This window comes from Morus notabilis, unplaced genomic scaffold, assembly GCF_000414095.1.
Source record: "Morus notabilis unplaced genomic scaffold, ASM41409v2 Scaffold645, whole genome shotgun sequence".
In the NCBI taxonomy this organism is placed as follows: Eukaryota; Viridiplantae; Streptophyta; class Magnoliopsida; order Rosales; family Moraceae; genus Morus; species Morus notabilis.
This window is the reverse complement of record NW_010363463.1, coordinates 115,651-129,358: the sequence shown is the minus strand read 5'-3', so window position 1 is coordinate 129,358 and position 13,708 is coordinate 115,651. Positions and strand designations below refer to the sequence as shown.

General features: G+C 35.0%; 2 protein-coding genes across 3 annotated transcripts in view; both read left to right on the top strand.

Moving 5' to 3' along the window:
• LOC21398596 (glycosyltransferase-like At2g41451) overlaps window positions 1–5,036 on the top strand; it is a 5,983-nt gene extending 947 nt beyond the window's left edge. The window contains exons 2-11 of the mRNA XM_024169655.1: window positions 600–749; window positions 879–931; window positions 1,019–1,127; window positions 1,216–1,350; window positions 1,686–1,730; window positions 2,207–2,394; window positions 2,669–2,810; window positions 3,247–3,293; window positions 4,264–4,351; window positions 4,475–5,036. Coding sequence (XP_024025423.1) covers window positions 600–749; window positions 879–931; window positions 1,019–1,127; window positions 1,216–1,350; window positions 1,686–1,730; window positions 2,207–2,394; window positions 2,669–2,810; window positions 3,247–3,293; window positions 4,264–4,351; window positions 4,475–4,759 — 1,242 coding nt within the window. The 3' untranslated portion in view covers window positions 4,760–5,036. The remainder of the gene's footprint in view (window positions 1–599; window positions 750–878; window positions 932–1,018; window positions 1,128–1,215; window positions 1,351–1,685; window positions 1,731–2,206; window positions 2,395–2,668; window positions 2,811–3,246; window positions 3,294–4,263; window positions 4,352–4,474) is intronic.
• A 1,539-nt stretch (window positions 5,037–6,575) lies between these two features.
• Window positions 6,576–11,988, top strand: LOC21398595 (DNA-(apurinic or apyrimidinic site) lyase, chloroplastic). 2 transcript variants are annotated; one of them, XM_024169666.1, is made up of 12 exons: window positions 6,576–6,825; window positions 6,951–7,114; window positions 7,601–7,701; window positions 7,957–8,036; window positions 8,176–8,400; window positions 8,510–8,829; window positions 9,123–9,230; window positions 9,621–9,758; window positions 9,885–9,932; window positions 10,145–10,225; window positions 10,889–11,048; window positions 11,605–11,988. In XM_024169666.1, exons 1-12 carry the CDS (start codon window positions 6,777–6,779, stop codon window positions 11,724–11,726), a joined length of 1,596 nt encoding a protein of 531 aa, XP_024025434.1. In that variant the 5' UTR covers window positions 6,576–6,776; the 3' UTR covers window positions 11,727–11,988. The 2 variants fall into 2 exon arrangements, with proteins under 2 accessions (XP_024025434.1, XP_024025435.1); XM_024169667.1 differs by having other exon boundaries at window positions 6,946–7,114.
• Window positions 11,989–13,708: the final 1,720 nt, after the last annotated feature.

Sequence of the window (13,708 nt, the reverse complement as noted above, 5' to 3'; positions counted from 1 at the left end):
TTTTTTTTTTTTTTTTTTTTTTTTTTTTTTTTTTTTTTTTTTTTAAGATCAAAATTTTGAATTTCTAGATATGCCAGTCCTAAGACATAGATGAAGGGTGAAATATAAAGTTGGTGCGTACTATGGATATGAGGAGGCAAATGTGGTTTGTCACTGATTTTTACAAGAAAACAAATTTCAATTATCGTCTTTAATACTGCGGAAGATTTTTATCGAGGAAAATCTACTCGTGCAGTTATGTATATGTTTTGTATTAAAAAATTCAAGTCATTTAATGGAGCACTAATGGCTCATTAAAATAGTTCGGAGGAAAGCAAAAGATTCTACCTTTTTTAGATGATTTTGTTTGATTCTTATGCTTTATTTTTTATATTCCTTGGTGGATGTTTTCTTATTTAATATCATTGGTGTTGTCATGTTTATTTTAGCATTTGTTTCATGTAACTACTCATTCGTAGTCCGTAATACATCTTTACTGTCAACTATTTTAAAACCATAAGGCAATTGCAAATTATATGCTTTCTAATTCATGTTGGTTTCTAGATTAGTTTACTGGTGAATAATGGTAGTTTATAACTTACAATCCTGTCATGTTTCAGATATGCATTACAACAAGCACTTCTGCTGGTTTGGAGCAAACTTTGCCCTGGATCTTTTATCATAAAGTTATTGGAGTTTCGAACTTTTTCCTTTTTGTGGAAGGAAAGGCCGCCTCGGCCAATGTATCTAAAGTCTTGGAATCAATTCCGGTGAGTCAAAAGTCATATCTTTCCTCCTAAAAATTTAAGTAGAAGATAACTTCTACGTTATTTGATAGTCTATCAGTTTGAGTCCCGTCTACTTCTGATCATCCATTCTTGTTGCATGGACTAAAACAGGGTGTGAAAGTTATATACAGAACAAGGGAATTAGAGGAACAACAAGCTAAGAGGTTGGTAATCTCCACTTGAATAATTGGATATGTATCTTAAGATTTATTTGTCATCTTTTTTGATTGAGTTGATTTATGTATTATCAGCCGGATATGGAATGAGACTTGGCTGGCGAGCTTCTTCTTCAAACCATGCAATTATGAGTTGTTTGTGAAGCAATCGCTCAACATGGAGATGGCTATTGCCATGGCAAGGGTACGGACTTCAAAATGTTATATATGACAGGCGCTCTTCATAAATTCATCTTAATAAACGTTGTAACATTTTCTTTTAAAATTTCTAGGAAGCTGGAATGGATTGGATATTCCATCTTGACACTGATGAGCTAATTCATCCAGCTGGCACGCGGGAGTATTCATTGAGACAGTTGTTGGCTGATGTCCCTGGAAATGTTGATATGGTTATCTTTCCAAACTATGTAAGGTTAACAACTTTTCTTTTGGTTTGGCATTTTTTCCTTTTCAGCTGTCCAATAGAGGCTAGTATTGGATGTTTAATGATGAACAGTCATTTTCCATGTTTATAACCTTAATCTCTGGTATATTTCTGTTTTGATCCATGGTGTTCAGTAGGTTGCTGCTCTTTATCATCTGTTGGCATCCTAATAAGTTATTTTTGCATGTTAATATGCTACATTTCTTTCAATATTAAAAGATTATTGCGATCCCACCTACAATATGCCTTTGCACTTTAACAGTCATTTGATACTTTTAAGTTCAAATTTGCTAAAATTTACCATTTCTTTTATTGCAGGAAAGCAGTGTAGAACGAGATGATATCATGGAACCTTTCAGTGAGGTATGTTATCTTCCATCACAATTTTGCCAATACTTTTGCAGTTTTGCATTATTGCTGTCAGCTTTGGTCGCCATAAAAAGAAATATTGTTGAACGCTGCTTTCATTGATTTGATTTCTAATGAACTATCCGTTGGACATATTTCACATAGCAGTAAAAATGTATAATACAAGTTTGCACATGCTAAAGGTGATGATGCTATTTTATGATCACTGGTGTGATTAGAATGGTTTATTCTCATTATTTGATTCTTAAGAGAACAGTTACTAACCCCTTATGCAAACTTGAGGTCCCATTAATCTCTCTCTTTGCTACTTGGCTGATCAAGTTTTTCGTTAAATTTATTCAATCTCATGTTTTGCTTACTACTTTACTCTCAGTCTCACTCACATGATGCACTCACCAACATAAAATTTTCTGTCAATCGACATTCTTTACCTTTTTTTCTTTTCTTTTTTTTTTTTTTTTTCCCCATAGGTCTCAATGTTTAAGAAAAACTATGACCATCTTCCAAAAGATGTATATTTTGGCAACTATAAGGAAGCAACCCGTGGAAATCCAAACTACTTTTTGACCTATGGCAATGGGAAATCAGCTGCTCGAGTTCAAGATCACCTACGCCCTAATGGCGCACACAGATGGCATAACTATATGAAGACACCTCAGTATGTGATTCTATCTCGTGGTTTATATATTTTTTAAAATGTTTATTCATTTTTATTAAGTCCCTATAAGATAAAGTTATTTTGCTAGTGGGCATGCCAGTAGATGCACATGTTTACTTTTTACACATTCGCTCTTTTCTGAAGCTTCATCATTGACCACTAATATTATTTTAGCCACTATGTCAGAATATGCACAAGTTTCTAATTCTTGTGTACTTACTTTTATTTTCTTTGTTGCTGTAAACTTACTATTAATTTTTGCAACTTTTACTAGTGAAATCAAATTGGAGGAAGCTGCTGTGTTGCATTACACATATACCAAGTTCTCTGATTTGACTTCTAGACGTGATCGGTGTGGCTGCAAGCCTACAAAGGAGGATGTTAAAAGATGCTTCATGTTGGAATTTGACAGATCTGTGAGTTTTTGTTTTGCATCATTTTTTTGCCCTTTTTTACCTGTCTTCTCATTGAGCTAGAAACGTGACCATTGTTTTCTTCTCATTGAGCTAGAAACATGACCAATTGTTTTCTTGGAAACCTCACGCTACATCATGTTGCCATTAATTTCATTTTTTTCCCTTCCGCATAGCATGGCAATTTTATACACATGACTACTTCCATGTTGTATGAATTTACAAATATGGATATGTTTCTTGTCATAGAATTGTTCTTTTAAGATCTGTTCAAATTTACTGCAATGTGATTCCATTTGCAGTGTTCAAGATTTGTGACTCACCTGTACAAATACTGTCTTAGGTGTCTATGAAGAGCTATAGATAACAAACAGCACAGAACCCATAACTTCACTATATATTTCTTGTCATCTTTCTTACAGCTATGTCTTACTGTCAGGCATTCATAATTGCTTCAACTGCAACAGAGGAGGAAATGCTTCGCTGGTAATTATATCTCATCTCATGAGAATGTTGGCAAATCTGGTGGTAAAATAAGAAATGAATAAAAATGAAGATAAAAATGGACACATATATTTTACGTGGAAAACCCTAAAGGAGACGGTGTAAAATGGGGATTACAACCTTCTCTCTAAATTACATGGAGAGAACAATAGGAGACTCTTTCATGCAAATAGGAGAAACACCTCACAAAAGAAGAGGAACTAGAGAAACTAATTTTCTCTCACTAAGGGAATACTCTTAGAAGAAGCTTTGAGAGAATGGGATGGGAGAACCTGATGAGGGGGGGCTTGGTATTTATAGGCCTCAGCCCCTCCCTTTCGCTTCTTCTTCATTCTTCAAGGCAGCCACTTGCCTTGTTTTTTAAAATTATTTCTTTCCTTTTCTTTTGTGGGCAAACTACTACACTTGGCCCTTTCCTTATTTTTCTTCCTCCTCTGTTGTTCTTCTCCTTATTTTCCTTTCTTTTGTCAATGGAGCAGCCTGCTCCAAATATATTGTCGGCCACAACAGAGAAGTCATATGAGTTTTCTCATGCTTTGCGGAATTACAACTCTTTGAGGTTCCACATGACCCGCACAAAATTATTTGACCTGTGCTAAACAAAGTTGCTGAAAGAGATGGCCTCAAACATACTAAAAGACGAGGAATTTTAATTCTTTGCTTTTTTCCCTAGAAGCTTCGCTTGATAGGAAAGAGGTTAAATTCATATTGAGCCTAGTACGACACACTATGTAGGAAAGAGGTTAAATTCATATTGAGCCTAGTACGACACATTGATGTGCATTTCTAACATGAAGCGCTGAACCAACGTTCAACTTTTCTTAATAATTTTCAATTGCAAAATTCTCTTGTGAATACTCAACTGCAACACATTATTCTTGTTGTATAATAAATTTTCACCATTGAGTAGGTAGTTTTTGTACCTCCTGACCTAAAATCATCGTTGTTTTAGGTACGGAGAACGCATTGTGTGGGCTGACAAAGAATTAAACTTGAAACTTATGAGGAAGGGCATCTTGGCTCGGATTTATGCCCCTATGGTTAGTTCAATAAAATGATTTTACTTTTTTTTTTTAGGCTTATTTATCTCGCTTTTGGTACATATATGCATGCATAGTAGTGAGATTGAAGTCCTCAAACCTGTTTGTCCCATTATGTTATAGGTGATCATTCAAGGTTTGCGAGATTCCGGTGTTTTCAGCTCTGTAATTGCGGCTGCTGAGCAAGCCAGTCTCTCGAAAGAGAAATTCTTATCCTCTGTTGAAAGTAGCAACTTTTCTCGGACGACCACATCCGATAGAGCGTTTTCGTCCAGAAGGGTTGGCAAAATAGATTCTAAAGCAACAACCGCAAGAAGGGTCTTGGAATTCACAGATGATTCTACTCACCCCTCGGCAATCCCACCTCGATCTCCTCCTGAGTTGGAAGATTCTTATATCGCTATATAGTTGACGTGCCAATTGGCAATGACCCTTTTGCCTCATTGTTTCCAGTTTCTAGTTTGAAGAATCATCTGAGAGTTGAAGTTTTTCCGCAGGAGAGAGAAGCAAGTTTGGCATCCATACCAAGGCATGCGAGTGTCCGTTTTCGTGGGGTTCTTCCCGATCATTACCCAAGCGCTGGTGTACATTTCAGGTTTAGAATATAGAGTTTTGTAGAGCTAGAGATGTAGAGCGGGGATTCTGATTTGCAGGCTTAATTAATGATTATGTTACCTTGGTGGTCTAATTTTTTTTTTTCCCCTTTTTCTGGAGAGTTTTGATTTGATTGCCTGCGACTTAGTCTGTATTCTTGGCTCCCCGTATCCGTTATATTCATTCCCCACACAGGATAAAGGGGGCACAATTCAATAAAAGTCATTTGCTTCATCATAAGCCTGAAGAAATTGGTGAGAGATTTGTGCAACTCTTTTGTTGTCTTTCCATTTTAGAAAAAAGGGAAAATGCCAGTTGGGTTAAGCCACAACATGAATAAAAAAAACTAATATGAAGCATAGAAGCCCGTGGTTCCAAGTATTAGGAAGAAGGCATAAGAGATGCAAGCATCGTATCCCATTAAAGAGGAGCAGCGTTCTGTTTTCAACGTCGGGACCTCTGGAGAAGAAGTAGATGAAACAAACATGAAAATGGCTGGTGATCCCCCACGAAGGATAAACCAAAATAGTGCAAATTTAATTACTTTTTTTTTTTATCAATATAATAAGCCACACTTATAAATTATTGGTGTGTCTTTCTTTAATTTGAAATGTAAATTACCTATTTAAAAAATATTTATAATAAATAGCATAATTATGGTATATGTTTTATTTACAAAGTAAATTTATATAGTAAACTTATCATGAATATAACTCTTAAATTAATCATGTACGGTAAACTAGTCTTTAACGTGCACTTTGCACGCGTGATTTATTTAGAATAGCAGTTATGCAAATTGTTGTTTAAAAAAAAGAGAGAAAAAAAGGACAAAAATTAATTTATTTTTATTTAATTTGGTGTAATTTTATTTTATTTTAGTGCATTTTTGTTTAATTTTATTTTTATTCAAATTATTCATAGTATTTTTATTTGAGCAGTGTCAGAATTTGGTGCAAAACTGTTTTAAAACAAACAAAATCGGCCCATAAATTAGTTCAAAGTAAATAAATAAATAAATATAACAAATAATAATAAGAAATAAAATCAAAAATAATTTTGGTCGTCGGATGATGCTTATCAACGACCTTGATGCGCGCATGAATAGTATGCGTAGAAAAGGAGAATAAAGCAATATACATGCATTAGATGGATCCCGTCACGATTCTCAATCAGTCAATTAGAACGCGACACGTTACGATTTTGTCACCCACTTTCTATTAGCGTTTAATTCGCTGCATCGTGATTCATGTGAGCTTGTTTTTTCTGTAAACACTATTCGGACATGTGGCAAACTAAAAGGATTAACTATTTACGAAACGACACGTGTATTGTATTAAAGAAAACACTTAAATTAAAACTTGACATACGGCACAAAAGAAGGTAAAATAACTCAACCAAAACTTTAGTTTTTGTGTCTAAATGAATAATAATTTGTTTTTAGATGAATAACAAGTGCACTCCTCTTTAATATATAGTTATAGATTATAGAATATTGATAGATTATTGTGATTATTATTTACCAAAACTATTTTAAAATATGTTATTTATAATATTTAAAAAAAAAATCTATTTAGCTCTTTCTTTATAAAAAAAAAAAATGGTGGGCTTTGTGTCAGTATGACGTGTTGTATTCCACCATTTCCGCGGGAGCCATGGCTTCATTGGCGGTTTTTCCCCCAACTCAGAACACAAGCCAAACTCTCTCTCTCTCTCTCTCTCTCTCTCTCTCCATAACTCTTTCTTCGCCTTAGAAAAAACGATTCAGCCATGCTAAAAACAACTCAACTTGTTGCACTTTCTCATTTCTCACTTCACCCATGCCTCTCCAGCCATGAATCAAATCCAATCCCTTCAATTAGGGTTTAAGAATCTCTTCAAAGGTACTATCTTTAAACCCCAATCACTCCCCGTTTTTCTGCCTATTCTTTCAAAGTTTTGATTTTTATGAATTCCATATATATGTATATTGAGTTCTTAATTAATTTCTTGACCTAAAACAGTGCAGTGGCTCCTGGGATTTTGAGAGTTTCGAGCTCAATGAGGTCTAAACGAAACGTTTCGAGTTCTTCAAATTCCCTGCCAACAACGTCTGAGGACAACAGAACGGGTAAAAAGTTGAAACCATTAATGGGTACAAAACCAAATCAACAGAAGGAGCCTCTTCTCAAGGTTGTACCAATGTTATGCTTGTTTTGAAACTGTAATATTTGTAGTTTTTTCTTGCCCCGTGTCTTACTTGGTAATCCTTTCATTTTTAATTCCTCATTTTTTTTTGAAATACATTTATTTTCGGGAATAACGAAAGCCTTCTATGTGTTTTTATCGAAATGCTGTATTCCACCTTATATTTTTAGGAATGCTAAGCCTATTTCGTATGTTTTACAAATTGTTAAAATTTGATATGAATTGTAAAACTTAGAGGGTAAATACAACATTTCTGAAAGCATAAGACGGAACATAGTATTTCCATAAAACACGAGGAAGGTTTTTTTTTTTTTTTTTCTTCATCATCGCTTTAGTTAACTTATAAAATATAGAAAGAAAAGAAAAGAAAAGAAAAGAAAAAGAAGTGTTGTTAAGCAGGTCCTAAAGTTTTCTTTGTACTACAAGCCTTTTGGTCAGTATGAAAGTGATTTACTACTGATTGACATGTAGGAACGTGCTGTAGAAAGTTCCCCTGTGGAGATTGAAGGTTTTAAGGATGACCCAGAAAAAATCGAGAAGATGACAGTCCAGGAACTTAGAACAACATTGAGGTAAAGTATTGCATGCCTTTTTTTTTTTTTGGTTAATTCTTTACTTTGATTGATTTTTGAATGTGTTTATTTGTTTGAGTTTTCATTCGTCTTGTATTTAAGTGTAGATTGGTATAAGCCAAACTTTACAGTTTTAAGCAATAGGAATTGGTTTCCAAGCCAAAAAAAAAAAAGAAAAGAAAAGAAAAGAAAAAGTAGGAATTGGTTCTTTCTTTGAAGTTGTAGGTCTTACATTCAATGATGTTTTACTGTCAGGAGTATTGGGGTCCCTGCTAAAGGTCGTAAACCAGAACTTGTATCCGCCTTGAAGTTGTTTGTGGACCAGAAGATAAATGGTATTCGTAAATCTTTTTACTGCTGTAAAATCCAAGTTTCATGCCATATTGCAAAATATTTTCACAGCAGCAAAAAGATACTATCATTCTAACTTTTCGGTCCAATCTAAGTTAAACTTCCTTTGCTTTGGATGCTTAGGTGAAAGTTCTCAGATAGAAGAAGAGCAAGCATTCTCCATTTCTGCTAAAAGCGTATATGAAGAAGACCAAGTTCAAAATGTCAGCACTGTCTTGGAGGCCCAAGAACTTAAGAGGAGTAAGAGAAGGTTAAAACAGTCGGGAGGTGAAGGGAGTGCTGTCGGATTCAACCTTAAAGCTGTCACAACAAAACAGAAGCTTTCCATAAAATCTGTTGGGGTTTCAGGTACCAAGACATTTCTGGAACTAGTACTACATTGAGGAGTTTAATTTGTTTATTTGTATTTTGTTGATTTCTTCGAGAAAATAATTTAATAGAATGTTTATCATGTTAGGCGGAAAGGTCTCTCAAACAGAGACTAGAACATCTTCAGAAACTATTAGTGTTAAAGCAGACTATAAATCGGGAATGCCCCTGGTGGAAACGGAACCTTGGACGGTTCTTGCACACAAGAAGCCTCAGAAACATTGGATTCCGTATAATCCTAGAACCATGAGGCCCCCTCCTCTTTCTAGTGATACAAAGTCTGTGAAGCTTATGTCTTGGAATGTAAATGGTTTGAGAGCATTACTAAAGTTAGAGGGATTCTCTGCACTTGAACTCGCCCAAAGGGAAGATTTTGATGTATTATGCTTGCAGGAGACCAAACTGCAGGCAAGTTTTTTGATTTTCTTTTTGAAAAAAGAAAAATTAAAGACTGACTTTGTCAAAGATGAAAAAAGATACCTTGCTCAATTGTATTAATCATCCTTCAGGAGCCACCAGCATTAGCCAATGACCTTAGTCTGTGCTATCTAGTGTTACCTATTTATGTATAGAGTAATATTATATATATATATTGTACGAAGTCAGAAAACTAACAAAATTAGTTTCTTTAAATGTATAATATATTCTCTTACTATTCTATTCCTAGTTACCTGTATCTCTCTTTTATATTTTGGAAACAGGAGAAGGATGTCGAAAAGATTGCTTGTTTGATAGATGGCTATCCGAATAACTTCTGGACCTGTAGTTCTGGCAAGCTTGGTTATTCTGGAACTGCAATTATTTCCCGAGTATGTTGAGTGTATTTTTATTCATGTATTTTCTTTTTCTATTGTTGTAGTTTATATTGAGTGTATTTTTATTCATGTATTTTCTTTTTCCTAAGTGTGCTTACAGTTTTGCTTGTATACCAGTGCTAGATTATGGCTGATAATATGAGCTAGACTACTATGTGGGTGGTTTAGGAATAATAACACAGAATAGTAATTGCGAAAAGTTCTGCAGTTTAAGCATTTTTTCAAGAGCAATGCAATAACTCTGCTTAAAAAAAAAAACAAAAAAAACAAAAAAGTTGAGTTATATTTGGCTAATTTTGACTGCAAATCGTCAGCCCGCATTTTTTTTTTTTGGCTTAATTACTTTTCTAATACTTTCAATCAATATTGGCATTTGCCTTGCAGATGAAACCACTTTCTGTCAGATATGGCCTTGGCATATCAGATCATGATGGCGAGGGACGGCTAGTAACAGCTGAATTTGATTCATTTTACTTAATTTGTGGATACGTTCCTAATTCTGGAGATGGCTTGAGAAGACTGGTAATTGACCGGAAGCTGTAACCACGATTGAATTATTTTTACTTTTTATAACTTTTTTTTTGTTTTTTTTTTGTTTTTTTTGAGGGAGTCCCTTTCTCGGGCTAACAACTTTGGTTTCAAATTTAGACATACAGGATTACACAATGGGATCCATCTCTCAGCAGTTACATGAAAGTGAGTACTCTCTCCTTTCCTCTCAATTTCTTGTAGATAATCCATTCTGTTTTCCAATATGTCTTGTATTGTCACATCAAACTGCTCGTTGATGATATAGCAACAAAATTGTATGTGTTGTTACGTTTAAACAGTTTGCGGTAACATAGCGTAGAGGAATTGAAAGAGACTTGGTGAGCACTTAATCCTTATGGCTTTCTTGGTTGATGTAGGAGCTTGAAAAGTCGAAGCCTGTCATTTTAACTGGTGACCTGAATTGTGCTCATCAAGAGATAGACATATATGACCCAGCAGTAAGTGATTTTCTTCTTTTTTTTTTTCCTCGTTAGCTCCTATATTATCCAGTATATAATTTAGGCTTGTGTAAGGTATCCGATCCAAAACTTGTGTATGTTTTAACAAAAGCTTAGTAAAGGAGGTTGTTTGAATGGTATTTTCTCTAGAGCATATTATTTTATTATTTTTAGTCTACAGAAACAGTTGGAAAAAAAACACACACACACACACGTGTGACATTTGAGTTTGCATTTTCAATGCCTCAGTTTTAATGATTTAGGTAGGACTGAAGGTGTTGTCCTTGATAGATATTTACTTCGATGTGTTTCTTAGATAAATCAGTTTAGTATATCAAATAAATTACATTTTGACCTTTGGATTTTCCTAGTCTTTTTTTGTCATTTTTCTTAGCTATCGTCAAAAGGGAGAAATGGGGCATATGTTTACGGTGGTAAAGCCAATACAGAGGGTGAAACCTTCCAGTCCCAGTGTCCTTTCAATGATTGTTAAATGTTAATTGAGCAGAGTTTCATGGCATGATAATCACGGGCTCATTTCTATGAGATAGTTCCCTACTTCAATCATGGACTCGTTACTATGAGAGAGTTTCTAACTGCTATTCTTCATTAAATATTTAGTTTATCTGCACCATCTTTTTAATATCTCTGCGAAATAATTAGGGAAATAGAAGAAGTGCTGGCTTTACGGATGAAGAACGGCAATCATTTGAGAAAAACTTCTTATCTAACGGATTTGTGGATACCTTTCGAAGGCAACACCCCGGTGTTGTTGGATATACTTACTGGGGTTATAGGCATGGCGCACGCAAAACTAATAAAGGTACTTCCCACTCCCAGTTGGCATTCTCAAAATCCCATTTTCACTCTTTTACGGCCCCCTAGAATTATCTTGATGTGCCTGTACATATGCATGTAATAGAGGCATTATTATGTAGTTTGTTCTGGTTGATGCGTTTACATCAGTCTTATCTGCTGAATAACCTGAAAAATGATTTTCAGATTTTTAAGAGGTTTCTCGAGTTCTTATGTCATTTGCTTGCATCTATTTGCTCTAGTTGATGTGTTTACATCAGCCTCATATGTGAGAACAACCTGATATATGAGTCACTTTCTTACCATCTTATATCCTTTTCTTTTAATTATATTTCTGACTGTGTCTGTGGTAGGGTATAATAAGAAATCTACTAGTAAGACGCAGTTCTAAACCATCATATCGTATTAGATTAAGAAAAGCATGATAGTTTAACTGAACTTGATTAAAATTTGACGATTCATGACTGTGCCTACTGATAGGGTTCTTTTTCTTACCCTACCAGAGAATTCTCCTGTGTTTTTATTCTTTTTTTTTTTTTTAATTGGGTGCTTAATTGAAACAGGGTGGCGTCTTGACTACTTCCTCGCCTCAGAATCCATAGCTGACCAGGTTCACGATTCATACATTGTCCCTGATATTCATGGCAGTGATCATTGTCCTATCGGTCTTGTACTCAACTTGTAGCTGAAAAAATCGGCTCCAAAACCGATTTTTATTGGCATTTTGTTACATGATCCAATCTGAAAGGTTTCATGTGGGAGATCTTTATTCTTCATGCAGTATTAAGAAATTTGATCCAGCAATTTTGAGTTTATATCATGTCATGCAGTAGTTGGATAACTTGGAAAAAGAATTGAACGTGTAAATAGATTCGTTGTTGTAGCTTCGTTAAGTTATTTTATTATTGTAATACTCTTAAGATTTCTATGCGTTTGTTTGTTTCTTTCTTCTTTTTCTTTTTTTTTTTTCGACCTTTTGGCACATCCCAGCCAAAAAGGCTGCATGGCAATGCTAATCATAACTTGGATGTGTCCGAAAGGAGGAAAGAAATGTCATCACAAAAGTTTTTATTCATTTATTTATTTATTTTTTCCTGTCTATACATAATTTAATTTGCGGAGTTAATTAATCTCTCACGTATTATGCAACTTACAAGTATAGTCTACTATTACTTCCGTTTGGTAAGAGGGATGGCTTGGTGGAAGGATGGATAGAATATGATGGAAGGGAAGTGAGAGAGAAAGGATGGATTTATAATTTTTCTTAATGTTATTTGGTATGATAGAAGGAAAAATTATGGTTATCTTCTAGATATGACAATAATTCCTACGGGGACGGGGATCTGCTCAGGATGGGGTGGGATGGGGACAATAATTAGAGATGAGGATGAGGACAAAATCTTATTCTCGAATTATGATAGGGTGGGGACGGCAGAAAACTCCTCGCCCCATCATCAGCCCAATATACATATATTACATATTTCATATAAATAAATATATGCAATATTAAATTTTCAAACAAATATAGTGTTTTGTGGCATTATTGCTAAGTTTGATTTGCATATGATTTGTTTTATAGAACCTATTTTGATTTTGATTCAAAATTACAGTTTATTTTTATTTTAAATTGCTATAATTTTGAAATGTATAATTATCAGATGAGGAATGGGGTGGGTATGAGGAAGGTTTCTCTAATAGAGAATTTTCGATCTCGACCCCGTCTCTTCTTAAGTCGGGATGGAGATAGGGATGGGTCCACCACTAAATAGTGGGCTGTATGGATCAAAAAATATTGTTCAACCTAGAGTTGTAAGTTTGGGCTGGGCTAAACGGTCCAGCCCGAGGCTTGCTAGTGTTGGCCCCGGCTTGAGCCGGTCCATTCTTAAAATTTTTGGGCTTAGGGCCGTGTCACGACCTGTCACGCCCCGAAGTCGGGGTTAGTGACGTGTAGGCTCGTTTAGAAGTTAAACGCGATTAGGAGAGTAATTAAACATTTATAATCATAATAATCAAAATCAAAAGGAAAATATTAGGAAATTTCCAAAAGAGCCCCACATTTCGCTAAAAATAAACGACAAGAAAGTTACGGGATCGCCCGCACTTTCTGATTACAAGAGGCTAAAACTCGAGCATCTAACATCGTTCAAGGCTTCACCCACATGATATGTAGTATTGTACATACATGAACATGTAAACAACATCACAGACATCAACCACAGTCTAGAAATCCAGAGATCAGAATTTACAAAATTTACAATTATTACACTTGTATACAGGAAGGATGATCACAATCTTCACTAAATCAGACGGTATCAGTTATCTCAGCTACTCCGCACTACTCCTAGAGTCGCCTGGGAGGGGCTTAATATTTATAAAACAATAAAAACGTGAGCGAAAGGCCTAGTAGGATGTAATTTGAAATAACTTTATAAACAAGTAAATAAATGAGTAAGCAAGTAAATAAATAAATGAGCAAGTAAATAAGATATTCAGTTCCAACACAACAGCCAGAACCTCACATCCTTTTCCTGAAAGGAAATATAACTGAAAATCTCCGTATTACAGGCATCGGCAAGTAATTTATACTATGATAAATTACTTACACAACCACAAGCACAAGCCTTATCACCCCCGGGTCTGGTTTCGGGTTTTGCCCCCAAGGATACA

Bases quoted from the DNA above. Each gene is read 5' to 3' on its own strand.
- LOC21398595 (XM_024169666.1), top strand. From the start codon at position 6,777: ATGAATCAAATCCAATCCCTTCAATTAGGGTTTAAGAATCTCTTCAAA. The intron at 8,401-8,509 runs GTACCAAGACAT...TTATCATGTTAG, and splicing joins AAAATCTGTTGGGGTTTCAG to GCGGAAAGGTCTCTCAAACA. The intron at 9,759-9,884 runs GTAATTGACCGG...TTTCAAATTTAG, and splicing joins GAGATGGCTTGAGAAGACTG to ACATACAGGATTACACAATG.